Here is a 27,454-nt window from a genome sequence, read left to right as displayed (position 1 = left end):
AAATGTGAACTCAGCCAGAGAAGCTTTCAACTCTTTATTGTGCTTACCTATGTAATGAAAAGAGACATATAACCTAAAGTGTGAAGACATTGAGAGAAGTGATTAAAGATTGATTTTCTGCTAACAAACATGTTTTTGGAACCGTCGAAAATGGTAGGCATTATTGGCTTTGTGGTCCTGTATGATTTGGCTAGAGGTGCCTTGCTTCTGAATTTGAATAACAGGTCACATATTCTTTTTTTCACCCAAAATAGTTAATACAAGAATAGAATAGTACTTGCTACCAAAAGAACCATACAGACTCAGTCCTTTGGAGGCAGAGATAATTGATTATCTCGAACCAAAACCAATACAATCCTTTGCTGGTTTTGTTCGTACTAGGTTTTATTAATTCCCATAATGCACAGATATAGCTAATTAATGTACAACAACTTCCATCTCTCGTTCTTGTGGAATAAATCAACGGGATGGATTCCACAGAAATGTGAGATAGATTTAATTCCTTAAGATCAGTGAATATTTCCTTTAAAATGCAGCACCTCACTTATGAATTTATTGAAATTATTGTAGGATGAGCCTCCAATACTGGCTGCAGCTTCAGCTTTCTTCTTCCATTGCAAAGCATTGTTTTTCATCCGCTTCCCTTTCTCCCCTTCCATCATTTGCTTAACAATGGCTTCAACTTCCTCACGCTTTACATAATGGTTAATCTCCATACCAATGCCCCAAATGGTGCACAAGTACCGGCAATTCATCGGTTGTTCGTCGAAGAAAGGCCAACAAAGCATAGGTATACCACTAGATATACTCTCCAAGGTAGAATTCCATCCACCGTGTGTCAAGAAAGCTCCAATTGATGGATGAGAAAGTACTTCATCCTGAGGACACCAGGGTGCTAGGAACCCTCTATTCTTGATCTCCTCGTGATATTCTTTTGGTAAAAATCCAGAACTTCCCATCACCACATCAGGCCTAACTATCCATAAAAATGGATGATTGCTGTTTGCCAGCCCCCACGCAAATTCTTCGAACTGTTGGTCAGTCATGACTGTTATGCTACCATAATTCACATAAAGCACTGATTTTGGCTCTTGTTTATCAAGCCATTCAAAGCATTTCAAGTCTTCCTTCCATAAGTTAGACCTAAGTGACTTTGCTTGTGTTGGAGGCATGTTCCTTCCGAGCAAAGAAAGTGGGCCTATAGTATAAATGCGAGGAAACTTGGTAACAATTGCTTCTAGCACCACATGTTCGATCTCATCAAATGTGTTGAAGATAATAGCAGAAGCTTTCAAACAATTTTGTGCTTCATCACTCATGAACTTCAACATTATGTCATCAGGGTCAGTGGTTCGGATCAAGCTTGGCATATCCTTGAGGCGAATGTTTTTTACACCAGGGATCCAACCAAGAGGCATGTCAAGGGTTCCATCATTAATGAAGTTTTCATCTGAAAGACATTAACAAAGAAATCCTGTCACACAGGGGGGAGTCAAGGATGCTGAGCCAAATAATACTTTACGTAGAACAGAACAAAATGTGAATAGTTGTTGGAATTTTGCTTGCGACCAAAACAAAAGAGGCTAAAAAAAGGGAGTGCACTCCATGACGCAACTATAAAAAGGAAAAAAAAACCCCCATACTTTGACAGCATTGGAATCCTCGTAAACCTAAGAACAATAATTGGTATCAAGATCCTTCCTAAAGATTTCAGGAGATTTTGGCCAGTCAAGACAATGCCATACGTTGTTTTCTGATAACAAATAGTCCCCTAGAAAACAAGAGGAGAGAAAAAGAAGAAGCAAAAACAGTGCTTTGAAGGAGTAAAATGTACCTTTAAACGGAACAATGCCTCTCTTCACAAGTTCTTCAAACTGCAAAAATCCCATCAGACCAATAGCTGAGGCAGTCCAGAATTGAATCTCAGGGATGTCCAGTTCTTCTGCAGCTTCAATTGCAAAGCTCATTAGCCCGTCAGAGATAATGCAAGTAACAGGAGGCAACTCAGGTGATGAATTCAACTTAGCTAATAGCTCTCTGAATGGATCCAAGCAATTTTTCCTGACAGAATCACTCAGGGCCCAAATATCTTGGGTAGCATCACGGTCGGAAGGGGGCAATCCATCAGGTATGGTTTCGAACCTAAAATCCAGCAAGCCCTTAAAAAACTCTGGCCCATTAGACCGGACTAAGCGTCTATGGTTGAACTCAGTGTTGACAAAAGTTACGTGGAAACCTTTTGAATGCAGAAGTCTGGCTAATTGCATCAAGGGATTAACATGGCCTTGTGCTGGGTAGGGAAGCAGGACTGCATGGGGTTTGTTGTTGAGAGAACCCATGCTTGTATAACTAGCAAATCAATGGAAAGAATCGAAATACAATCCTGGTTTTTGTAGAAATGAAGATGGTTTTTGTGTTATTTATATAGAGGGGTTAGCTTAGCTTCATCTTAATAGATTTGTCCTTCGTCAGTGTCATTTTATGATTCTTTTGCCGGCCAACACTTGATGCATTTTTTCTTTTTCTTTTTTTCTCTTGTCTGCATTGTGATAACAAGGGGCAAAGTATTCGAGCATGTTTAGGAGTGTGATTATTGTTATTTTTTAAAGTATTTTTTACTTAGAAATATATTAAAATAATATTTTTTATTTTTTAAAAATTATTTTTGATATCAGTACATTAAAATGATTTAAAATCATCAAAACATATTAATTTAAAACAAAAAAAATTAATTTTTTTTAAAAGATCTTTTGAAACGCAAAAACAAACAAGGTTAACTGCATTGAACGAGAGCATTGTTCGGAATATTTTTTGATTTTTTTAAAATAATATTTTGGGATTCCTTTTCCATTTTTTCTTGAAAGTAAAGCTATCACCTATCACCTATCTTTATATTTTAAAATTTTAGTTATTTTGATGTGCTGATATCAAAAATAAAAAATAAAAAAATATATTATTTTGATACACGAAGTACATACTTGAAACCTTTCTTCCAACCCAACTCTAGACCAAGTTTAACAATTTGAACAAGTTTTCTTTCAAGAGGTTATTTAGAGTGTGTTTGGTATTGTGGTAGCTGTTGTGGTTGTGGTTTTAAAAAAATTGTTTTATAAAAAGTACTTTTAGTTGAGGTTGGTTTGAAAAAATAGGTGTTTGGTTAAAACTGTGTTTAAAATTGAGGTTTAAGAAAAAGTAGTTTAATGTGTTTGGTTAAGAATGTTTTTGAAATTGAGGTTATAAAATAATTTTTTAAAAAATATATTAATATTGATGGTTTTAAATTTAAATATTGTAAAATTAATTACTCTTATTACATCATGAAAAAAATAATACTTTATATAAAATATTTTTTATTATTCCATTAAACTATTTATAATTCCATTACGTCCAAAATTCATCCTATAAGAACTACAGTTTTCATAACTTTTTGAGCGTGTAATAAAATTAGATAAAATATTATCAGATATAAAATTGATATTACTGTGCGCGTAAATTTAATTCACTCTATACTAGTTTTTCGAGAAAAAAATATTGTTCACATCCCGAATGAATTTAATTCTCTAAACTAGTTTTTTTTAAAAAAAAAAATTAATACAATTAACACACTAAAAAAAAAAAAAAAAACCACGAACAGTGCAAGTGAATTGCACTGTTCACGTGAACAGTGCAATTCACAATTGAACAGCAGTGAATTGCACTGTCCGCAGGTTTCTACAGTGCATGCAAAACATGTTTTCATTGCTTTTTCTTTCCGGCGTTTTAAACGCAAAAAACATGTGGACCCCATGCACAGTAATGTAAGTTTTTTAATTACCAAACGGCTGCGGATTGCGTTTTAAATAAAACGCAGCCGCAGCCGCGTAGACAAACAGCCTCTTAGTATTGTGGTAATGGTTGTTTTTTAAAGTGTTTTTTGTTTGGAAGTATATCGAAATAAGTTTAAAAAAATATTTATTTTTGACATTAACACATCAAAACGATATAAAAACACCAAAAAATTAATTTTAAATATAGAAAAAAATAAAAAAAAATAATTTCTTTTAAAAAGATTTTAAAACGTGAAAACCAATGTGCTCACTAACAAAACCAGATATCAAAAAACCATTTTTTTTTTTAATCTGGCTATTACACGTCTCTTCAATCTCTAGTAAAAAAAAATTGGAAAAATTGAATTGATTCGTAAAATATACTAGAACGAATCACGCCGACGTGTCAATCCTGACAAGATATTTCTGATTAAAGGGGTATAATGGCATAATTAATGTTCTCGGTTACTTTCTAAGTAGTTGTTTTCTTGTTCGTTTAGGGGTGTGGGCTGCTTCCAGCCTCATTCATGACGTGTCTATCATCTGTCGTTTTTCTATATATATATATATATATATATATAAGTTACTTCGAATGCTTTTGGAATCTAGAGTTTGGAAAAAAAAAAAAAAAAAGGATGTCATGAGTAAAACTTAATTGTTTAGTTGAATTATTTTTAACTTTAGATATAAACCAGCCATGGTGACTATTCTTTGCTGTGGGGCTGGCCTAATTTTTATATGTAAAAAATATTTTCAGCTTTCGCGAGCATGAATCGGCTATAAACTTAACTGGTTGAATAAATTGACTTTATTTTTATTAGATGAAGACGAAGAAATGATAATAGGTAGACCAAGTTAAAAAAAAAATGATTAGGGTAACCTCAAGAAATTATTATTTTTTAAAGCGAGATAAACAATGTATCTTAATTTATTTATAGCCCATTAAATACCTAAGAACAAAATAGAGCAAACAAAAATATAGAAAAAATAGTTATGACCAACCTGAGTTAGCATGATACATTTGTAACTTTGATAATCAAAGCCCGCCAACCTGGAATAACCCGCTAAACCCACATCCTATATCATTAGATTGAAATAATCCGATTAAAAAAAAGAGAATTATAAAGCTTTTCTTTTATAAGAAAAAACAAGAGTTAACTTTTTAAGTCATTAGACCTGAAACACTCAATCTAGAAAAACCATGAATTTCAATTTCAAATCAATCAAATATTGAAGGATGAAATTGAAAAAAAAAATTCAATTATACAAAGGATTTTTAAAAAATAGCAATTAAAGAATGGGGATCAAAATTGAAAAGAAAAATCAATTTAGCAAAAGCACCTAAAAAATAAAAAAAAAATAAGGATCAAGATTGATATAAAAAATAAAAACAGATTTTCGATTGAAATGTTAAATTTAAAAGAATAATAACTTTTATAAAAGGATTAAGAAAAAAAAATAAAAATCAAAACAATGAGGACCAAATTGAAAAATATAATACCATCAATTTGGGTTGAATGATGAGATTAAAAGCCATAAATTTTTTATAAAAGGGCCAAAAAAAATTAAAAATCAAAAGAATGAGGATCAAATTGACAAAAAAAATATATAACAAATTAAGATGGAAGTATGAAATTAAAAACAAATAAAACTTCTATAAAAAGACTAAGAACAAAAATTTAAAATAAAAATAAGGAAAGAAGTTAAAATACCAATAACAAAAAGGGTCAAGTTATAATTTTCGAGGAGGAAAGAGAAATTAAGTAAAAAGTCATTGTGCAAATACAAAAATACTCTTTGACGCTAATTTAATTATTATTTTTTGCTTATAATAATATTTTAGTCGTTTAACTGTGCAATTAAAATGAAAAAATCTTATTTGTCCATGATTAATTGACCATGTGAAAATATTTCAATACTCTTAAAAGCTAGTGTTAATTTTTTTTTTGGGTAAAGGAACAAAACTGTCAATATATTATTTAAGTTAACAATGTTTTTAAGTTCGTAACTATATGTTTTACCAAGGATATTTAACTTCTTTTAATATTAAGTTTTTTTTTTTCATATCTGCTACACCTATAATAATGCTAGAAAACTAGTGTTTATTTGATATTTTGATAATAGTTATTTTTTTAAAAAAAAATTATTTAAAAATATATTAAAATAATATTTATTTTTATTTTTTTAAATTTATTCATAATATCTATATATCAAAACAACTTAAAAACATAAAAAATTTAAATTAAAGAAATATTAAAATATTTTTATGTGCTTTTCCAAAAAGAAAAATGATATTAGAATGAAGGGATACAATTAATGATGGCTTGAAACTTGAAATGAAATTTAAATCGCGCGTTAGAGACGTGTATGAGGGGAGAGGATAGAGACAGTTGTTGTTTACCGTTAATCAGTTTGAATAGAGCTAAGGGTGGATAATGTCAGTATATATATATATATATATTTAAAGTATAGTTGTGTTTATTTTTTAAAATATTTTTTATTTAAAATAATATTAAAATAATATTTTTATTTATTTTTAAAATTATTTTTTATATCAGCGCATCAATTTAAAACACCAAAAAATATTAATTTGAAAAAAAACAAAATAATTTCAAATTTTTTTAAAGATATTTTTAAAATGCAAAAAAAAATAAGGTCATAGTACAATTCATAATTTAATACAAGCGGGATGAATATTATATAAATAAAATGGATAATTATTTTTAAAAATTGTGTTTATTTAATAAATAATTAATAAAGTATAAATATTATCTAATTCAATCCCAAATCTAATTTAAATCCTACGTAGGGTGTGTGTGTGTGTGTGTGTAGTGAAATGCGGAAAGCAAGGTTTTTTCACACCCCATTCTTGGTGGGCGCGTGTTATTCACACGCCACAATTCTGGCGATGTATTATTGGAACCGGAACGACGGCTTTGGATTTGTGTTTTTAGTTTGGAGTCTGTTACTGATAACGGTCGGACCTTCTGAGGCACGTGTGAAGAAACACCTGAAGTATTTGTGAATGGCTTTTTACTTGTTGATAATTCTCACAGGTGGTCTTTTCCAAAATCAACGTGTAAGACTGTCCAAGACATTTTTCGTACAGAAGGAAAAACTCAACTAATTACTCTTCCAATATAATATTTCTCTCTCTAGAAAACTAATAAATAAGTTTTTTAAATTTATACCGAGTTTTACAAATTTTAATTTATTTAAACTAAAAATTATAATAAATTATATTAAGATTAATTTTTATTTTCTTGTAATCTTGATGTATTTCTTCTTTTTTTTATGAAAAGTTTATTTTTATTTTCAATAAATGAAAAAATACCAAAAAAAATGAAACGCATCCTTAGATTCTTTGTATATTGGTTGTGGACTTAGCTTATCCGTCGTGGACAGTTCAACCTCAATCCAAATTCAACACCTTTTTCTTTTATTTTCCTTTATAATGGCCAACTCCAGATTATAAATGTTGGATTGAAATTTAAAAAAATAAATGATTTTTTTGGTCCATCTAGAAATTTTTTTAAGTAAATTTTCTTTGCTTCCATCAATTACTATAAATAAAATTTAAGAAACAATAAATGACGAATATAAGGGAAACTTTGGACTGCAAAAATTTAGAAGAACAATCACTCGAAGAAAAGCTTGATAAAAACACTTGACAACTCCTAATAATGGAGAAAAAAGGTCTCATGAGTCATGACATCCGAGTTATCTTGAGGTCGAGCCTGTACAAGGTTATGGAAGAATTTCTCCAAAATTATGTCTTCGTTCAAGAGCCTATGAGTATTTGACATGGAGATATGATTTCATCTCATAAGATTTTTTTTTTTTTAAAATAACAAAATCTCAAAGTTATGGAGATATCTCCATTATTTTATCAATTGAAATTGAGATACATGTAATGATTGACAATTTACGTCAAAATTGATTTCATTTAAATAATAAAAATAATACATTAAAATAGAAATGAAAATCATATAAAACTTAGCAAATAATTATCAATCGATATATTGGCTTATTATAAATGAATGGAGTACAAAATGACAAGTACTCTCGAAATACTAGACATATTTCTACCTGAACTAGGGGGGAAAACAAAAACCCATCTCCTCGCTCCATCTTTCAAGTTCATCAGTGCAAGTCCTACCACAAGCAAAGTCGATGTGTGCGAAGACATCTCCAGATTTGAGACGTGAATCTCTCCAAATCTATGAAGACTTGTCCAAAGTTTAGGATAGCAAAAAGGGCACAAAGGAATTTAAGTATTTAAACAGACACTGAACTGATGAACTTATCCTGAGGTAGTTTTTGCCCTCACTAGTCGAAATACAAATAAAAAAGGTTGCACGTATTTTAGCCATCATCCCAAAGAATAATTACTATGCAAGTGAACTACATGTTCAAAAATAAAACATAAAGAGAGAATAAAATCGAAGCAGTAAGTCTCCAATTTTTCATCTGCTCCTTCGTTTGAAGATACAGTTCATATCTACCACTCCAAACACTTGTTTACCCCTCCCGCAGTTCAAATAGTGAAGAACTGCTCAACTCCCTTTTAAACATCCAACATGGTTCTCAAGATTTTACACCAACAAAAAGGAGAATCAGGTGGTGACGGGGCCAGCTACATATTGTAAAAGGAACGCAGTGTCTTGGCAACTATCTTCTACTGGTTGCTGCTTTGCCCTTGCTTAGATCTGCAAGCTCCTCGATAAGCTTTCTCTCTTCACTGCTCAATCTTTTTGGAATTTCAACTTGTACGCGAACCAGCTGATCACCCCTCATGTTGCTTTTGTTTAGCACAGGGACTCCTTTCTTGGCCATTACAAGTGTGGTGTTTGGCTGAGCTCCAGCTGGGATCTTTAAATCCACCATGCCATCCACTGTCGGCACCTTAATTGTGGTGCCCAAAATGGCATCTATGTATGACACCTTGCACGTGTATAAGATGTTGGTGTCATCACGTTTTAGCACAGGGTCTGGCATGACTTCAATAATAACAAAGAGGTCACCAGGAGATCCACCTCTCCTTCCAGCATTACCTTCGGATCGGACCCTCAAACGGCTACCATAGTCCACACCAGCCGGAACTTTCAGACTGATACGTTTTGTCCTCCTTACCCGTCCGTCCCCAGAACAAGTGTTGCATGGGCTAAATGTTTCCCCACTCCCGCCACATGAAGAGCATGTCATTACCTGCTGGAAAACACCTAAGGGAGTCCTCGCTGATGAAACAACCTGGCCTTGCCCACCACATGTACTACATTTAGATGGCTTCGTCCCAGGCTTGGCACCTGAACCATCACAAGTTCCACAGCTCTCTAGTCGGGTTATCTCAATTTCTTTTTCAACCCCAAAAACTGCTTCCTTAAAAGTTAAGACTAGATTGTAATATTCATCCTGGCCATCAACTGCTCTATTCTGGGAAGCTCTGCCTCCCATGCCTCCCATGCCGCCCATGCCCTCAAATAGTGACTCAAACAAATCGAAAGGATTGCTGAAATCCTGGTATGATAAAGTGGAGGGTGAGGCGAATATATGGACAGGTTCTAAACTTTAAAACAAATGATTTTTTTTTCATCATTGACATTAGTAACTTACCCCCATGCCCATGCCAGCACCTTTAAGTCCAGCCTCTCCATACTTGTCATATAAAGATCGCTTCTCATCATCCGATAATACCTGCAAGTCAAGTTTATTCTCAGATCAATTACTACAGACCATGGAATACAAAATCATCACAATTCAAATCATAGACAATAAAACTGAGCTTTCACCTCATACGCATTGCTAATTTCCTTAAACTTCTGTTCTGCATCAGGTTCTCTGCAGCACAAAAATGCAATATTATCAAACAGTTCTGGGAATTAAATTTGTTCAGGTTAAGATGAAACTTAGAATAAATAATTGTAAGACCCCAAAATTGGTTGCTTTTGCGCTAAATAAGGATGGAACAGAACACACTATAATGCATCTATTCTTTGCTAACAACAAAGAACGAGGATCATAGTCAGTAAAGATCCTCTATTCATAATTTATAGATTGTTACGAGTTTGAAATTGACTTCCATCTTTGATATTAAAATCCTCCAAGCAGGATTAATAGAATATTGGGATTTGGAGCCAGCCTTACAACTAAAGAAATCAAAATCCTTCCGAGTTCTAGAGCATATTCAATATGAAACACCAATCACCAAAATTCATCCAACATCATACAATTCTAGATCCACACACATTGAGAATTGTTCATATTGACTTCATCATACAAGGAGAGAGCTTAAAAGGCAGCATTTAATAGGAAAAAAGAGAGCTGCTGCCTTGAAATGGCACTCAAGGTTCAAATGGGCGAGAGGCTTCCCATTTTAGTAGCCTACAAAATACAGTTGTCACACTGATTGCTGGTTTTACAAATGATGTAAGGTAGATATAAATAAAATTTCATTTGTTCCCTTCATGCTGGTGGGGATGCTCGACTTTGCACTTAAAAGCACAAATGATTTCGCCAGTTTTCAAATGTGTTTGAGCCAATTCTAAAATGTGGCTTGAGCAGTAAGACACCTGTACATTAAATTACTGTATAGACAATTCTTAAAATCCAGTAACAATTAGATTCCAAATTGCCATCATCATTTAAATAACCAATTTCAATAATAGCAGATCCATGCGGTCCTTGATTTGGTCCTATGATTCCAATGCAGGGTTCTTCTCCTAATCAATTGGCATGCATGGCCCAACAACTGAGCACATCTTAACTCACACATCCTAGGAAGTCTGTCCATGCCTTCTCTGAAGGCTTGCCCATATGAGACAGTTTCTAAAAGAAGGAAAAGGCAAGCACCTAAATCTAGTCCAAATGGTACATAGTTCCCATAAACAAAGTCACAAGACAAAGAAAACAAGATGATTGAGCAGAAGGAGGGGAGCAGTCATGCTCACATAAAAGATAAACTTACTTGTTCACATCTGGATGGTAACTCCTAGCAAGCTTTCGATAAGCTGAAAAGCATCAGGAATTGAAAAAAAAAAAAGTCAGAACTTTTTTAATAGAAGATGAATATAGCTATGCCAAACATTAATAACTGAATACAGTTTGATTTGTGGCAAGCATACAAGTTCAATCTTGAAACAAATTGAATCACCTAGAATTGCTCTTTCAAGACAACACGGTAACCTTATCAATTAATGTAGATAAACCCAGCCTTTGCAGAAATTCCATAAATGGTCCTACTAGAGAAGATCTATAATTTGTGAATAAGCTTTAGATCAAAATCAGTCCATAACAGTTCTTAATTTCATTACTTCATACAGATTGGGATTTGTTTTTAGGATAACAATCATCTAAGATTCAACCTATTCAGTTACACATGATGATAGCAGTTCCACAAATCATGACAGAAAAGCATTATAGCATACCAACTCCAAATAAGATAACAATAAAATCCACCAGAAACAATTCACAGTGTGCACAAAAACACAGATGCAAACTTATTTCATAGGCACCATGGACAGGACAGTGCATTTAATTGTTCTATGCATAAGGGCTTTGAGAAAAAAAAATGAAACATGTAACATAGAAATCAGAGTACCAAAGATAGATAAAAAGCAGTTTTTGTTCCTCCAGTGCACAGCTAGGCAATTAAGATTATCAAGTCATTACACTTGTACAAAAAACTCTCCAAAAAGCACAAATCATAAACGACAAGGAAAGCTAAAAAAATTCAAGCTTGAAAAGCAAATAAGTGCATGACTGCATTACTATGACATAAATTTGAAACTGGATGCTCACAGCATAATCTTTTTTAGTTAATGTTGAGCCTTCTTTATATCTTTGTTTAGATTAACAAATTAATTTCATAAATGAAGAGTATTTTGGTAGTTCAGATTTATAGGACGCAGACTGTGATGCATAAATTATTTAAGGATTACATCACCAGGACCTTATATGTGATTGCTCATATTTTCAGGCTTATATCCCTGAACACTGTCTTTGTTTCTCAACCACTTCCAGCCAATTTCAACATTGTTCTTTTCAATAATTCTGGCCATCCTGCAACTGGCTTGCAGCACATAGAAACAAGTATTTACAATCTTTGAAGCATGCTTATAACCTAAAAAAAAGATTACTCACGAAGATCCAATATCCTTTGAAAGCCTAGCTACTGATTTCATGTACTTGTCCCAGTTATGGCTGCACTAATTTAGACAAGTTATCTACAGTCAACATGCACAGATGATAAGCTCAGTGCATGGTGAAGTGCTTCTTGCCTTATCACAACCTCCCACTGTATTCTTTCTAAAAAGTTAAACCACCTAATAACCCCTATTGGAACAACCACCTCTAACTCCAGCCACTGTACAAAAATTCCTGTACCCAAGTTCTCAATTTGCAACAAATCAGTTGCAAGAGCTGGATCTTTTCATAACAATTTGAAGACCTAAATTCCTTCATCCACCTAGAAGACCCATGAAATCAGAACCTAGCTCTAGCATTAGCCCACCACTTGACAATTTGAAGCAGCAACATCAAACCTGCTGCTCTACATATTGGATGTCAGACAATATTTTTATGCTAGAGTACCTAATGCTCTCTGTTAACAACTTTCATTGATGTGCACAAATACATTTTACAGTAATGCAAGGCTTCATAAAGAAGCTCGCAGCAGTATTAAGATTATTACTTTTCAGTGTACATTACACGATCTATAGGTAAAATGGTAGAAAGTTCTACAAAATTTATGGGGCTATGGTATTCTCATTCTTAGATTGTCATATAAGATTAGCACTTGTACACTTACTAAATACCATACCAACATTACTCCAAGAATAGTAATTCTGCCAAATGCCAGATAGAGAGGAAGGTATTTATCCTCTATCGTGCTTCAGTGGGCACAAGAATTAGGATGTGGTACAACCAAACAAGCATATTACTCAAGAGCATAAAATGAGACAAGTAGAGAACTAAAAATTGAATGGCAGAGGCAATATTAATAAAGTTCAGAAGATGGGGCATGCAAAATATTATTGAAATCGCTTGCCACTTAAAACCTTTTCTGTTCCATTAGGCCTTCTACACAAAAAATGCCATTGCCAGAATGAGATTAGGCTTCAATTAACAAAGGATAGTAGGTATACCGAGTACATACCACTTTTAATTTCAGGTTTACTCGCATTCTTTGACACTCCAAGTACAGAATAGAAATCCTGCAAATGAGAAAATGTTACAAGTTCTAAGTCAAACAGACATTTAAAAACCAAATAATCAAATAACAAGGCAGTCAATACTGCCTCCATTGTCATCAATGAGAAAAAATAAAACTATATTTTACACTCACACTATCCGCTCTGACTACAAACCGTGCTCCCCTACGGCCATTTGAAGTTTGAGAAGTTCCTGTATAAGATAACACAGGGAAGGAATCCCGTGAAAATAAGCTTGAGCTTGGTGCCGCCAAGTAGCTCATCTTGTTGTTAATACTGCATGGTGGTTTTAAATACAGTCAATTATCTATCTATCTATACAGTTTAAGAACATTTTTAGCACATGATCAAATCAAAATGCAGTGCTGCAAGATGCTAATAAAATATAAGGTAACACATGACACAAAAATTATGGTAGCAATAATAATAAATCGCTGCTATGCAATGTTAAAGCCAAAAATACCGAACTCCTTCAACAGCCACATGACTAATTTTAAAAGAAACTGATCAAGGATTAAAAAAAAAAAAAAAACTTAATACAACTTTCAGTTATATGGCTCACAGCAAGTAGAAAAGCACCTGATGCTTGGACCCATACCAAGTGAAAGAGCATCTAATTTCATCTTTAGATAAATCAAATGTTAACCTCCAGTGCCCTCGGGGAGCACCAAACTTAATTGTGTCAAATTGTCCAATTAGCAAAAGAACCATCACTGATAAATTCACTTTATTTGGACATGATTTTTTTTGCATTTGTGGAAGACTTAAGGGTGTAAAGGACCATTCATGATCTTAGATTATCAGGACTCCTCAAGTACCCTCGAATTAAGAAGAGAGCTAAGAACTTCATCTCATTATCAGTCCAAAAAGGTAAGAATTTCACAACAGAGCATGTCAGCAGAATTTGCTGTCTACAATCAAGGACCTGCTATGGTGCTTACTATTATGCCTGACCACTACCATACTAGCAAATTTAGTACTATTACTTCCAGTAATCTGCATGTATCTCTATAAAACAAGGTGTTCTCTCAATGATTCATGAGCCGGCATGACCTAGTGTTTTTGTGTGTGTGAGAGCAAGCATGACTTGTGCCAGGCAGTAAATAATGAGTTGCAGTGACCCAAAGGGACCAACTAATATAAATAAAGAAAAGAAAAACTAACTTTTTTTTTCTGTGTGTGTGTGTGAGAGAGAGAGAGAGAGAGAGAGATTAAATAGATATGCTCACCCATAATGAGCCGTCAACATCCTATTTGGCATATAGGATCTTATCATAAACTGAGGGCGAATACCCCATTGAGCAATTGATGTACTTCCACAAGGTATGATGGCCATCTAAATAGATTTCAGCAACAGAAACGATCTTAAGTTCTAGTTTAAAACCAATGCCCCTCTCCAAGCTGAAAAAATTATAAAACTTTTATTTTACCATATACAATATAATCCATAGTAAATTGATTGCACCATTTACCATATACAAATCTACACACTAAATAATTGTTACAAAAGGCTTTTGCTCATATTTTTCCAAAGGACACAAATAACCAATTAATATATATAAGGCAAGAGCTGTCATTTGCAGACTTACTAGGAACAAACACATAATCACAAACCCGTTGTTGGAAGTGAAACCAATTCCAAGTCACGGGTTTCCATGTCATCAGCATAGAACTTTGCAGAGAACCTATTGACCAATGCTTGAACCAAAATTTGAATGAAAACCACTAAGACACTAGAAAATCACCGGAGAAGTTTCGCCAACAACAGCATGAGTTTCACACGACTTGTAGTTGACGCTCCTGCTAAAACTTTAATGTTTTAACAGTTCCATCACAGGCCCACATAAGGGAATGTCATACAATTTCACTAGCAATGTAAGACTTCAAGACGATGGCCAATTAGCAAAAGAAAAGGTAACTTTTTAAAAAAACAATTGTTTATGGGGCTCTATTCTATACCTAAAAGTAACTTCTTCTGTGGTTGCCAACATTTTGGAAGAACTTCTCTATGCTTCCCAAAACCAAGAATGCAACTTTTAGCTTTCAAATACAGTTAAAACATTCCAAATGTCAACCAAACAACACGAAATCACTTCTATAACTAGGGTTTCAATCCCAACAAAAAGAAGCAATTTGCAAGTGGTATTCATGTAAAATAACAAAGTTTCCAGTGACCCAATTACAAAAATGGCCTATATTCAATAACAAAAACACCAACATGAGAAAACATAACCATGAAAAAATCAAACTTTATCTTTCTGACTATATATTGAAAGTAGTGCAAAATTAGGGCAGTTAAGGAGAAAGCAAAGTAACCTGTATAAAAGGAACCTGCTTTGTGTATTCTTCTTCTTCTCCTCCTCCTCTCTTTTAAAGTGCCAGTGGCTTGCCTGTTAGTTGCCTCTTTCGCAGAGAGAGGGGAAGAGATAGGTGGTGTTGGTGGTGGCAGGCAAGAGGAGAAGGCAGCAAGTGGAAGGAGGATGAGGCTAGAGGCTAGAGGTTTCTCATTAGGTGATTTTGCCTCACAGTTGTCTATTTGTAACCTACTTATCTGCCGTTCAATACTGTTCGTTTCATCTTATGCCTTAGATTCTTTTCCTTGATATTGTCTAAGTTCCTTTTGTTCAATTGTCCTATTTTGTACTCTTCCAAAATAATTACAAAAAATAAAATAAAATAAAATAAAAGGACTAGTGTTTTCCTAGAAACGGATTTAAAATCATTTTATCCTTCATTATACTTGATAATTGTCTTGATAGCAGGCAGGTTAAATTCATTTTTCCTAGGGCATTTAAATTTAAATGTTATTTGTCAATTGATTAGAAATAATTTAGTTTTTCATTGTTTTTTTATATACAATAAAAATACTATAATACTCTTAAAAGCTAAAAAAAAAATTAGTCTTTTATTTAGGAGTTTTTATATCCTTTCCCATTTATTTGGACAGTTAAATAACATTGGCATCATTAAAAGCTCAAAGGTTTTGCCCTTGTAAAATAAAATTTTGTTATCTTTACACATTTTTTGTACAATAAAATGATATATTTAATCTTTAATTTAAAAAAATCTAAGGCTGGCTTGAGAGGGTGGTGTTTTCTTTGCAGCATGGTTTTTTTTTTTTAATATTTATATGCCCTTAGAGCTTGTTTAGTAATTTGTATTATTAAAATATTAATAAATCAATAAATAAATTGACATGTGATATGCATATATCAATGCATCATCATCCCCCATGTCATTCGAGAAGAGCGTAGGGAGTATTCTAGTGGCCAAAAGCTGTCAATCACCATTTCATCCAACACGTAAAGTAGTGGTGCAACTGTTAGAGTGACACGTTTGGTTAGGCTGGTAGCAGATCGGCAACGATGAATTTTTTTTTCTCATCCCTTTTTTTATCTCTCTTGGGTCTTGGTATTCATGTAAAGCATTTGAAAATTCAATTGTGTCCTTTAGTTATTATTTGTTTTGAATTTGGTCCTTATTTTGTTTTATTTGTTTTGATTTTAATGCTTCTTAAAAATATATTTTCAATTTCATCTATCAGTATTTAATTTCATTTAATTTTTGTATCCAGTCTGGTCTTCATTCTTTTGATTACTATTTTTTATCATTTGCATTTTTTTTTATTTTGCCCTTTAGAATTTCATTTTGTTTCCAATTTTGGTCCTCATTTTTTTATTACTCATTTTTTTATCCCTTTCCTCATTTATTTTATTTTTCAATTTAATCCCTAATCAGTTTCTTTCAATTATTTTTTGTACAAGATTTAGTCCTTATTGTTTTAATTTTTATTTTTTTATGATTGAGAATTTTACTTTGTACTTTTTTTGTGTCTGCCTTTTACATGGTAATCCTAGTCTCATGAATCGATCCATCAGTTTTGATAATTAACCTAGTTTAAGTTTGGTCTTTTTTTAAATTCTTTTTAATTTTTTTTAATTTTTTTACTGGGCCTTGAGTTTCGTGATTTGCTCTGCTTTTCTTTTTGTGGGATTATTCATGTTCCATATCTCGGGTCGCAAATTAGTTGAGTTAACCTGTGTTGACTCGTTTTTTTTAAATTGATTTTTTTTCAATTTTATCCCTTGCCATTAAATTATTGACCCCGCAGTGTTTTTATTTTTTTCACTTTTCTTTAAGCGGGGTTATTCCATGTGCGTGGTGGTCAAGTTAACATGTGTTGACTTAGTTTCTTTTATCATTTTTCAATAACTTCGGTCTTTTTTTTCTAGTTTCTTTTTTTTAAAAAAATAATTTTCAAATCCCGATCTCATATCGCATTTGGCGGGTTTGTAAAGTTAAACTGACTTGACTCGGGTTTTTTATTTGACAAGTTTTTTTAATTTGTTTTTTACTTTCATCCCTTAACATTTTATTATTGAACTTTGAGCTTTGTGAGACATATATATATTTTGCAGGATTATCATGATCTCATATCTCGAATCATGTGGTGGTCAAATTAACCTAGATTAACTTTATCATTATCTAGACATCTTTATTATTTTATAAAAAATTTAATCCGACCTGTGGTGTAGCGCAGGTCACCACTCTTGTAATAACTAGATAGGTGGCACTCATGGGCTGAGTAAGATTTTTCATAAAAAAAAGCTTAGGCGATAATAACTTTTTAAAAAGAGCAAGAAAACTTTAGGATTCATATTCATTGATTCAAACCATTCAATACACTCGGTGAATTTAATAATGTAATTATTTAAAAAGTCAACAACAATATAAAAGAAAAACAACAATGACCGATCAAAAAAAGTTAATGCTTGCTAATATTATGAAAGTTACACTCCAAATATTCTTAAAAGGTCTCAACAATCTTAATAAATAACAAAGAAAAAATAAAATAAAAAAGATTTGAAGCTTAAGTACCAGCAAATCAAATGTTAAAGGACAAATTAAAAAGAAATCAATTTAAAAAAAATGCCAAAATGACCTAAATCTAGTCAGGATGATTGCTAGTTCCTTTGCTCATTAGCAAACACTAGTCTCATTACCGGGAAACTAGTTCATTCACTCATTACCGAGCACTAATTTCATTACCAGAAAGTTAATTCCTTCTCTTCAATTTATCCGCATGAATTAAAACTCTACATTGATAATTGGTTTACTTTTAAAAACCTGATAAATAAAATAATTAAGGTGTTAAACACCTACCTGTTGTTAAAGCTCTTGTCGTGTCCCCCTACTGCTGCACATCTCCCGGGACCTCTCCTGTACCAACATGTATATATCATTATATTTCATTTCACCTTTACCACTTTATCAATTTAGTTCTTACATCACGACAACTTTTAAGCAAAAATAAAAGCTAGCCAACCCCGATCAATGTATCTTAACCATTATATCACGATTTCTTATTATATTTGGAGTGTTTTGATATGAATACCAAACTAACAATAACCATGATTTGATATGAATTGAAGTGTTTTTTGTAAGTCTCAAATTCATTTTTTTTATAAACCCCATTAGCGTCATAATAGACAACTTGTGATTTCAACCTCTTTTTTATTATTATTATATAGATTCGAAAATGGGTTTGTTGAACAAAAACCTTTTATTTTTGTTTTTTGTTTTTTACTATTGCTATAAAAATCAAGACCGAAAAACAACGAATAAATAACACATAAAGTTTAAAGATAAATAGATAGATAAAGCTTTACTATGATATCAATTAATGCAAATTTAGAGGATAATAACCCCTAAACCTATATATAAGAAAGCAAGAACAACCCAAGAAGGATCAAATTATGATATAAAAAACCCCACACAATGATTATGTGAACTAAGGCACCAAAGTTATTGGATGAAAAAGACTTCAACCCTATTATAATGAATCATGAACTGGAAGTATAAGAAGAACACTATAAAGATAGTTAATCTTTGATAAGTTCAAGAAAATTTCAATGAAAAACATAAAGTATAAACAAACTCTCACACACAAAATATTATTATGATATCAAAGCCTGTAAAAAAACATAACTAAAAACTAAAAAATCATTTATACTAGGTAAAAAATCATAAACAAGACTAGAAAAATAATTAAAGAGTACTAATCCAAATAGAAAAAAATAATCCTAAACTAACTATGAAAGTAATACAATTACTATATAATAGCTTTTGAACCTTATCACAAAGCCTTTTGGATATCTAATTGCTATGAAATTTTAATTCTATATAAAAATATATCTTAGAAAGCATTTGAAAAAAATTGAACTCGATCCAATAGTTAGATCGAAAGTTATGCTTGTTTAGCATAAGGTTATGCAATGAGAAAATTAAAGCCTAAAATCAACTAAGCTTGTCAAACTCTTAGATCATATCAATTAAAGCCTAATCATTCCTTGTTGAAGTTAAAAGGCTTGACTTGACTCAAATATCCTAAATAAATTTATTGAGTGTCCTTCTAAATTTCTTGATCATTGATCTCGTAATTGGTTCAATTGACATTTTTAATGGATTCTTTGGTATAGTTAGTTGATTCTCATCAATGCATTCTTGTTTGAGCTTTTGATTTGGACCCAAAAGTTCTAATTATTTTTAAGTAATTATGTGAAATTGAGCATTAACTTAACATTGTAAATCTTTTTTGAGACCGCAAGAAGCACATAACAAGTTAATTAAAGCAAATTATCATAAAATTATCTCAATAAACACAACATTTAAGGATAAAATTGAGAAAAATTATCATAGATCAAAACCAAAAATAGAAAAAGAAAAAACAATAATAAAAAGAAACATTATGTGAATCCTCTCACGTTGTATAATGAAACACGAGCAATTTTAGTTTTTGTTCTTTATTTTAATTTTAGATATTAATCCCAAAAATCATATATTAAATATTTAAGATTTATATGAAGCATACTGTTTTGTGTTTTAGGCATCAGGATCCTCCTATCCATATATACAAAGAACAGAACTTGTGAAGAAAAGTTTGTTTTCCACCCCGGAAATCAAAATGTTCTGCATTAGTGCTTTCAAAACAACCACCCGGGATTGAATTGGCTTAAATGCCCTAAAATAACCATGAACACATCTACATCACATGCAAGGACACGAGTGTTTTTGTCAATAACAGAAGATACAAAAAATCCTCTAAACTATATAAGAACGGCTTATTTCCTCTTCCCTTCCCCTGTCTGATCTTTCCCCTCACCGACACATCAAATTGTCCATGGAAAATCTTCCATCCTTCAACATCATCATCATCCTTCTCTTCTGTTATGTCACCCAATTCATACTATGGCAAACATTAGCCCAGGACCTACCATGCCGCACCACATGTGGCTCCATACAGGTCAAGTACCCCTTTGGCAGTGGCCACGGCTGCGGCTCCCCCAGGTTCCATCCTTACATAGCATGTTCACCTGAGGGAGACCAGCTCCTCCTCACAACTCACACAGGTTCTTATCCTATCACTTCCATATCCTACACCACCTCCACCTTTATCATCACCCCACCACACATGTCCACATGCACCTCCATGCAACAATCCCCCAACTTAGGCCTAGATTGGGCAAGTCCATTCCAGCTTGGCTCATCAACTTTCCTTCTCCTCTCATGCACACCCCCAACTTCATCTCTTAACATCAAGGGCTCACCTGTTTGTGACACCTCCTCTTATCTTTGTGCGTCGATTTACACTTGTCCATCTGTGATTGGCCTCGGCTTGCCTCTTTTTCCACCTACAAATACGTGTTGTGTGTATTCTCCTGCTAATTTTAATAGCAAAGGTGAGCTTGATCTCCAAAAGTTGAAGTGCATGGGGTATGCTTCAGTAGTGTCCCTTCAGGAACACCCTACCGACCCTTCCCAGTGGCAATATGGGGTGGAATTGAAGAGCAGAGGTGGAGCTTTGGATGATTATTACATAGATAATAAATGCAATACTTGTGAGATTAGTGGTGGTGTATGTGGTTATGCTCCTCCTGTCAATTCCTTTGTGTGTGTGTGCAGTGATACAATCAATACCACTATGGATTGCAATGCCCGCAGTCTGCAGAATCAACCTGAACTGACTTGGAACTCAGTTTCTTTACCCTCCAGTAAGTCTTAATTTCTTTTATTTTTAATCCTTATGTTTCTCCTTTCAAGATTTGAGATATTATCAACCTTAATTAGTCGTTAAGTTTTGATCTTTTCCTTTTTTCTTTTGCTGAATTATCATGAGTCTATAATCTGCTAAAGTGCTAATGATGGATAGATAAGTATCAGATACCTTTACATGCATGAAATTGGTAGACATTGGTTTTGCAAACCGACTTTCTTCTTTTTTTTACTTAATGGAGAGGAATATGCCAAATGTTATTTGTCATGGAGCATAAAGGGGCATCCTTTCTCGTAGGAAAAAAGGACAAATTTGCAAAAGTGAAAGTTCGAAGACATTTTTATTGTAAACCAGAAAAAGAAAATGCAAAGCTGAAGCCTAGAGCACTGATTGTGTGCTAAGGTGTAATCCAGTGCAATCCTGCAACGCAGGGTCAAGGACTCGATATGTTTTACTTTTTCTATCCCAGGTTAAGGACTCAGATTCAAGCCCTTGTCTGTGAAAGTGGGGAATAGCCAAAGTGCTAATTATAAATGCATCTTTTGTCCGTATGTAGATTCTTAGTGTGAATCTCAATTTATTGCTCACTGATTTTGCAGGGAAGCTGTGGATGGGGTTTCTGGGTGGTCTAGTTTTCGTTGGAGCAGCTTGAGAAAGAGAACAGCTTACAGTTAAGTGAGACTGTTCTTTGTGCAGTGATCTGAGGTCTCATTCTAATTAACAAAGACCTTTGTTTTGGCAATGGAAAGTTGAAAAGTGGTCAAAAGTATGTCGTATTTGTCAAATTCGAGAGAAATAGTACATGGAATAAAGATGGGAAGGCCTGGAATCTAATTCATTTATGAATATTACACTTTCCATGTGCATTAGCTAGGCCTGTATGTTCATAGCAATGGTTGTGGTTTCTAAATCCCTCTTCTAGTTGTTTTCATCTACCATGTTTTCTTTCTAATAAAATTTGCTCTCACTCTTTTTCAACTCACTCAAATTGCAATTTTACACAATTTCCTCACCATTCAAACAACTTCCAAAAGGTTTTGATTTGAAGCAGAGCAAAGGACTCTGAGTTCAACATTCATACTTATGGTGGTACAGGAAAAGGGCACTTCAGCTTTCATTGGATAAACTTTAATTATATAATATTCTATATTAATTGTACAAGAAGAAACAGAGATACAGAGGAGGTTCCAAGAGGTCGTCACCAAGAGGAAAGTATTAAGGAACCACCGAAAAATCTCTCCAGCTCTTGCCATGCAAATTTTTTGTTGGGGTCACCTTACAAGGAAACAGATTTCCAGGGTAACCTAACCAATTTCCACGGAGATGAGGGGATCAGAGCTCGTATTTCTTGCACTGATCTAACTTTCTCAACTCTCAATAATTAAATGAGCACCTTTCTAAGCTTCGAAATGTCTATAGCACACGCAAGTTGTAGTCTAAATGGAGAATCAGAAAGTCCTGAATTCTCCTCATCATTCTTGGCAGATAATTCAATCTGCCTTAAGGCTGTTGGTATGGCTTGCGTGCTTTGACGAAGGAAGATTGTCAATGAAGAAAGACTTTAAGTGCTTGTAGAGCTCCTTGGGCCTCTCTGCATTGAGTGCATGACCCACATTCTTTATTATCACTAGTTCGGCATTATCACCGATATGCCTGCGCAGGTAAAAGAAGAAGAATAATCATCATTAACTTATTCTTGCATCAACTCACGCAATTACTAATTACCAAAATCCCAATTGGCCGCTGAAAAGATGAGCATATCAGGAAGGGTAGGAGGTACAATAGGTTCCGAGCTTGTTTCAAAAGTAGATGCTTTTATGTTCTTTCCTATTAGATAGAAATCGAAGCTTGAAAAGGACACTGGGCAGAATAAGTTCTTAAGAATTACCTTTCTAGTCTGTGTGCCAATTCCAGTGGGAAAACCTGGTCATGTTCTCCCCAGATTATGAGTGTAGGCTGCATAAAGGAGAAATACAGCCTTTAGAAGGTGCTCAAGGAGATAAAGAAAAGCTAAATCTGACCGGAAAATATATACACAAAATATTGGAAACAGAAAGAAGTTTTGATTACAGTACCTGAGTTATCCTGGGAAGATCAGACATCTTTCTGTCCTTGTGTAATGCCTGGATTAGTTCTTTCTTCTCTTGACGGAATTGAGTACACATTACCTGTTCCCAAAGTGAAAATCAGATAAAAAATATCAAACATAAAAGCAATGGGCTCCTGTGGATAAAATCGAAGGGATTTAAAAGACCACATAGACATGATGATGGCTAAGACGAGAGGCAAGTGGAAGACAAAAAATATGTAGAAACCACTAGAAAAGATGAATTACCATGTCAAAATTACTAAAACCTGCAATTGTTATCAACTTCTAAATCATAACTAGCTCAAGATTATTATTATGAGTAAAGTTGTCAAAAACATTTATTTTTACACGACATGAAATATACAATATAAACTCGGATCATAAATTCAAATCATAAAATTATAAGAAAAATATTTTAACTAATTATATATTGACAATTTCAGTCAAGTAGTAAATAATAATATAACACAATTAAAATAAAAGTGAAATAAACAATACAAATATCCAAACACCTTAAAATACATAATTCAAATAAAAATTCATATATGGTTTAAATAACTTAAAAATACAAAAAGAAAAAAAATAAGATTAAACAGATATGTTTTATTGATAGAGTTTCAGAACATTTTCTAGAGGATATGTTTTGAAACACACTGCAGGCAATTAGTGAGATAATACAACATTCTATGGTATATCATCAACTTAAAAAAAATTAACAAGGTTTTCTCATACCCAAGATCCTCTAATGCTGGTGTTAGTCTGCTAAGATTGAAAATTTGAGATTTGAGCAACGGGGAAAGGGGAGACTGGGGAGTGGGGACTATGTAGTGGAGTGTCAAGGGACTCGGATAGGGAGGCAGTAAATTTTTTAACTTTTGCGGGTTAAAACTCGAAATCGGTCAAACTTAATCAAACTCGTAAAATTGATCTGATTTTAACCGAGTTTGACCGATTCAAGTTTTAACCCGATTTGACATGTTATATATATGTTGACTCGTAAAATTATAAAATTTTAAAAATCAACTCGCGATTTTAACGACGTTAACTATGAGATCTCAAAGCCCTTGCTATTACACCCTACTTGCAATTTGCTCATAGGAACGCCGTAGGACTCCTCTTCCAGACCATCACCTCTGTACTTTTGGCTTCTTGGACATCATTATTACACACAGAGAGAGTTCGCAATCAGACAGTTTGTTTATGTTGTAGCCATCTCAAAATACACTTGCATTACACTTCTTTCCCGAAAATGATATAATATCTGCCTCCTTTTTCAAGTATTTGATCTAGCTGTTTCAGCTTTATGGATGTGCAATTAGTTAAAGAACATAACTGGTTGATCTTGCATTCAAAGTCGATCCTGAGCAGGATATTCAAATGGGCATCTCAAACTCATAAAAACACTGCTCATTTTTCAGATTTCCCTTGCCAAATACACTAGCTTTTTCCCCGCTATTTTTCTTCCTCTTTTCCTCTCCATTTTATTCCTGTTATGCAACCTCTTGCTGTCTAAAGTTCATAACATTCAAATCATCTTCTGCATGGGTCACTCAATTCTCACAGACCGTCAAAAGGCAGAGCAGACTAAAATGTGTACGGCAACAGAACTTGGGTGGTAATTAAACAACTTGAATCAAGATCTAACTACCATCATCATCATCATCATCATCATCACCACCACCACCACCACCGAGGACAATTCCCCTCCTCACAAATAGAGTTTATTTTCTTCTTTTTCTTGATTTTAGTTTTTTAAAGTTTAACTTTTAATTTTATCCTTCAATGGTTTCTTTATTCTAGTCTCATAACTTGAATTGCGAGTTTGACGGGTTAACTCGGGTTTTTTTTTTTTAGTTGAGTTTCCCTCCAATTTTATTATTCAATATTTGATTATTTAAAAAAAATTAGTTTTTTTTTATCCTGGTGTCATTACCTAGATCACGGGTTTGACGGATTAATCTTGACTCGAATTATTTTTTTGTGTCTTTTATTTAATTGATTTTTTTTCAATTTCATCTTTTAACATTGGATTGATTGAGGATTGAGGATTGAGGATTGAGAATTGAGCTTAATAATTTGTTATGATTTAATTTCTATGAAATCATCTTAGACACATAAATTGAGTTGCGAGTTTAACAAGTTAACCCAGGTTGACTCGATTTGTTTATATTTTGATCTTTTTTTTAATTGAATTTTTTTTTCAATTTCATCATTCGACATTGAATTGATTGAGAATTAGATTTCATAATTTATTATGATTTACTTTTGATGAGGTTATCATGGTCCCACGATTTGGATAGTGAATTTAAAAATTGTTTTTAGTCAAACTATATTTTTAACAATTATTCGGGTTATTTTTGGACTCGTTAAATTGACTGGATTATATTGGATCAATCCCAATATGGTTTAATTTTTTTCTACTAGAAAAGACATAATTAGCACCTAATTTTTTTTTTTTACTTTTAAAAAAAATCTAAGTTGTAGGATAGCATAAGCAAGTAATCTAATTCTTTTCTAAACTACCAAAGAAATTAAAAATACACTTTTTTTTAATCTCAAAGTAAAAGCATAACACTCTTACATGCCATTATTAATGTTAAGACTTAAAATAGAAGTGTTCAAAAAAACTAGTTCATCTATAATATTTATATTATCTGACTTGACTCAACTTGTTAAAGTCAAATAATATGAATATTACAGATGATAGTGGATTAAAAAGATATAAGAAATGGATATCACGGGTCAAGATTTTTAAAAATCGATCAACTCGTATATTATATATTTTTTTTATCTTTATATTTGATAATTTATGAATTAAGTATTTAATTATTTTTATTTTATTTTGAATTATTCCAACTCTAAAATTCTTTTTAGTGAACATTTTATTATATTTCTTTAACGTAACTTAAAATGGTTCGTCTCTTTGTTAAAGGGAGAAAATAACTAGAATTTAATGGCGATGCAAAATATGAAAACAAACCCAACTGACTGATCTTAATAAGAAGCAAGCAAGCTTTGAGGGAGCAATGAACTCTCGAAACTAACCTCAATAAAATCTTGGAGAAAACATGAAGGCATGCTACGTGGTTGTTTATAAAACGACAACCTCATCATCTCCCTAATTTTTTCGGGTGTCTGTGGTATCAAAAGCTCAACAGCTTCCTCCATACTTGTCACCTCCTTGAACACTCCTCCTTCCTCCAAATCCTTCTCTTCAAAACAAACTCCGGCGCATCCTATCGCCACGCGCGCCACGAGCGCTTTAAACTGTGCCGCGATACTATACGCAACAAACCCGCCATAACTCAGCCCAAGCACATCCATCTTGGTCACCTTATGAGCTTCCATGACACCAATAACGCATTGTGCCTGGAATGCCTCGGACCTTTCGGCTCGTGCAGTGTAGGATTCCCCGAAGAATAGGAGATCGGGGACGTAGATGTTGAATTTGGAGATGAACTTAGGGATTAGACCGTGGAATTGCCACATTGCGTTGGCACCGAAACCATGGATCAGTAGTAACGTAGGTTTTGATGGGTCGTGTTTCTTTGGGATCCAACAATGCATGATCGTGCCCTCGCCGAGGTCGGTTGTGGATGATTTGAGGCCTGATCGAGTGAAGGAGTAACGGTAGCATGAATCTTGTGTTGCTGCAAAACTAAAACACTTTGCCATGATCGATCAGGGTAGTTTTTCTGTATTTTGTCTTCAAGGGGAGGAGACCTGTGGCTGTGAGGGATAAGAATTAGGTACTGTTGTTTTTGGTTTCAGAAAGATCATGTGATGCCATATGTATAATGAAAGAATCATACGGATTGTTATCATGAGGAAATATACGACAATGGGTATGGGAGGGACAGGTAAGGAACTGTTTGGCAATGTGTTTTCTATAGAGAAGTTGTGGAAAAAGGAAATAGAGAAATTTTAAGTGGTCTAATTAATTCGTAGTTTGTAGACTCAGTTGGCAGCCTTACCTGAAAGACAAGGTTGTCGGATAAATTTATGAGTTATTATATTAACTTAAGTTTATTATTTTTTAAGAATAATATCGTTTTAATATTTTATAAAAAAAAAATTAGTTTTAAGCTTATCAGGTTTAGATGGAATTTAAATAGGTTAATTTATTAGTTTGTCCAGATCAATATTAAACTAATTCAAATTAAAAACTAACTAGCTTGAGTTAGGCTACAAGTTAATTTATCGAATCAATTTAATAGGTTAATTAGGCTATATTTAATAACAACGCTCCGAATAGTTTTGAATGATGATTTGTTGTGGTGTTTTTTTTTTCCGGATA

General features: G+C 33.2%; 4 protein-coding genes across 6 annotated transcripts; 1 reads left to right on the top strand and 3 right to left on the bottom strand.

The window, feature by feature from the left end:
- Window positions 1-212: 212 nt before the first annotated feature.
- Window positions 213-2,390, bottom strand: LOC7466801 (linamarin synthase 2). The gene is made up of 2 exons (XM_002310517.3): window positions 1,835-2,390; window positions 213-1,450 (listed from the first exon to the last, which is right to left on the bottom strand). Exons 1-2 carry the CDS (start codon window positions 2,337-2,339, stop codon window positions 510-512), a joined length of 1,446 nt encoding a protein of 481 aa, XP_002310553.1. The 5' UTR covers window positions 2,340-2,390; the 3' UTR covers window positions 213-509.
- A 5,685-nt stretch (window positions 2,391-8,075) lies between these two features.
- Window positions 8,076-15,561, bottom strand: LOC7490200 (chaperone protein dnaJ A6, chloroplastic). 3 transcript variants are annotated; one of them, XM_024605584.2, is made up of 8 exons: window positions 15,332-15,561; window positions 14,245-14,416; window positions 13,150-13,291; window positions 12,961-13,018; window positions 10,771-10,813; window positions 9,596-9,644; window positions 9,420-9,500; window positions 8,076-9,323 (listed from the first exon to the last, which is right to left on the bottom strand). In XM_024605584.2, the coding sequence occupies exons 2-8, from the start codon at window positions 14,349-14,351 to the stop codon at window positions 8,478-8,480; spliced, it is 1,326 nt and encodes a 441-aa protein (XP_024461352.1). In that variant the 5' UTR covers window positions 14,352-14,416; window positions 15,332-15,561; the 3' UTR covers window positions 8,076-8,477. The 3 variants fall into 3 exon arrangements, with proteins under 3 accessions (XP_024461352.1, XP_024461353.1, XP_024461351.1); XM_024605585.2 differs by having other exon boundaries at window positions 14,245-14,351; window positions 15,347-15,561; XM_024605583.2 differs by having other exon boundaries at window positions 14,245-14,351; window positions 15,332-15,559.
- A 4,408-nt stretch (window positions 15,562-19,969) lies between these two features.
- On the top strand, window positions 19,970-22,050 carry LOC7490201 (wall-associated receptor kinase-like 15). The gene is made up of 2 exons (XM_002309937.3): window positions 19,970-21,066; window positions 21,668-22,050. Exons 1-2 carry the CDS (start codon window positions 20,196-20,198, stop codon window positions 21,718-21,720), a joined length of 924 nt encoding a protein of 307 aa, XP_002309973.1. The 5' UTR covers window positions 19,970-20,195; the 3' UTR covers window positions 21,721-22,050.
- A 142-nt stretch (window positions 22,051-22,192) lies between these two features.
- On the bottom strand, window positions 22,193-26,922 carry LOC7466802 (uncharacterized). Its single transcript, XM_002310519.3, has 4 exons — window positions 26,203-26,922; window positions 23,144-23,236; window positions 22,957-23,024; window positions 22,193-22,721 (listed from the first exon to the last, which is right to left on the bottom strand). The coding sequence occupies exons 1-4, from the start codon at window positions 26,830-26,832 to the stop codon at window positions 22,559-22,561; spliced, it is 954 nt and encodes a 317-aa protein (XP_002310555.2). The 5' UTR covers window positions 26,833-26,922; the 3' UTR covers window positions 22,193-22,558.
- Window positions 26,923-27,454: the final 532 nt, after the last annotated feature.

The sequence above is a fragment of the Populus trichocarpa genome, chromosome 7 (assembly GCF_000002775.5).
Source record: "Populus trichocarpa isolate Nisqually-1 chromosome 7, P.trichocarpa_v4.1, whole genome shotgun sequence".
In the NCBI taxonomy this organism is placed as follows: Eukaryota; Viridiplantae; Streptophyta; class Magnoliopsida; order Malpighiales; family Salicaceae; genus Populus; species Populus trichocarpa.
This window is presented reverse-complemented; position numbering and strand designations above follow the sequence as displayed.

What these genes read in the sequence shown, in the direction of transcription:
- LOC7466801 (XM_002310517.3), bottom strand. Translation starts at nt 2,339, where the DNA reads ATGGGTTCTCTCAACAACAAACCCCATGCAGTCCTGCTTCCCTACCCA. An exon ending in AGGCATTGTTCCGTTTAAAG is followed by an intron (nt 1,451 to 1,834) that starts GTACATTTTACT and finishes AATGTCTTTCAG; the next exon opens with ATGAAAACTTCATTAATGAT.
- LOC7490200 (XM_024605584.2), bottom strand. Translation starts at nt 14,351, where the DNA reads ATGGCCATCATACCTTGTGGAAGTACATCAATTGCTCAATGGGGTATT. An exon ending in TTGTAGTCAGAGCGGATAGT is followed by an intron (nt 13,019 to 13,149) that starts GTGAGTGTAAAA and finishes TCTCATTTGCAG; the next exon opens with GATTTCTATTCTGTACTTGG. An exon ending in TACCATCCAGATGTGAACAA is followed by an intron (nt 9,645 to 10,770) that starts GTAAGTTTATCT and finishes TTTGTGCTGCAG; the next exon opens with AGAACCTGATGCAGAACAGA.
- LOC7490201 (XM_002309937.3), top strand. Translation starts at nt 20,196, where the DNA reads ATGGAAAATCTTCCATCCTTCAACATCATCATCATCCTTCTCTTCTGT. An exon ending in CTCAGTTTCTTTACCCTCCA is followed by an intron (nt 21,067 to 21,667) that starts GTAAGTCTTAAT and finishes CTGATTTTGCAG; the next exon opens with GGAAGCTGTGGATGGGGTTT.
- LOC7466802 (XM_002310519.3), bottom strand. Translation starts at nt 26,832, where the DNA reads ATGGCAAAGTGTTTTAGTTTTGCAGCAACACAAGATTCATGCTACCGT. An exon ending in ATCTTCCCAGGATAACTCAG is followed by an intron (nt 23,025 to 23,143) that starts GTACTGTAATCA and finishes TCCTTTATGCAG; the next exon opens with CCTACACTCATAATCTGGGG. An exon ending in TTGGCACACAGACTAGAAAG is followed by an intron (nt 22,722 to 22,956) that starts GTAATTCTTAAG and finishes TTACCTGCGCAG; the next exon opens with GCATATCGGTGATAATGCCG.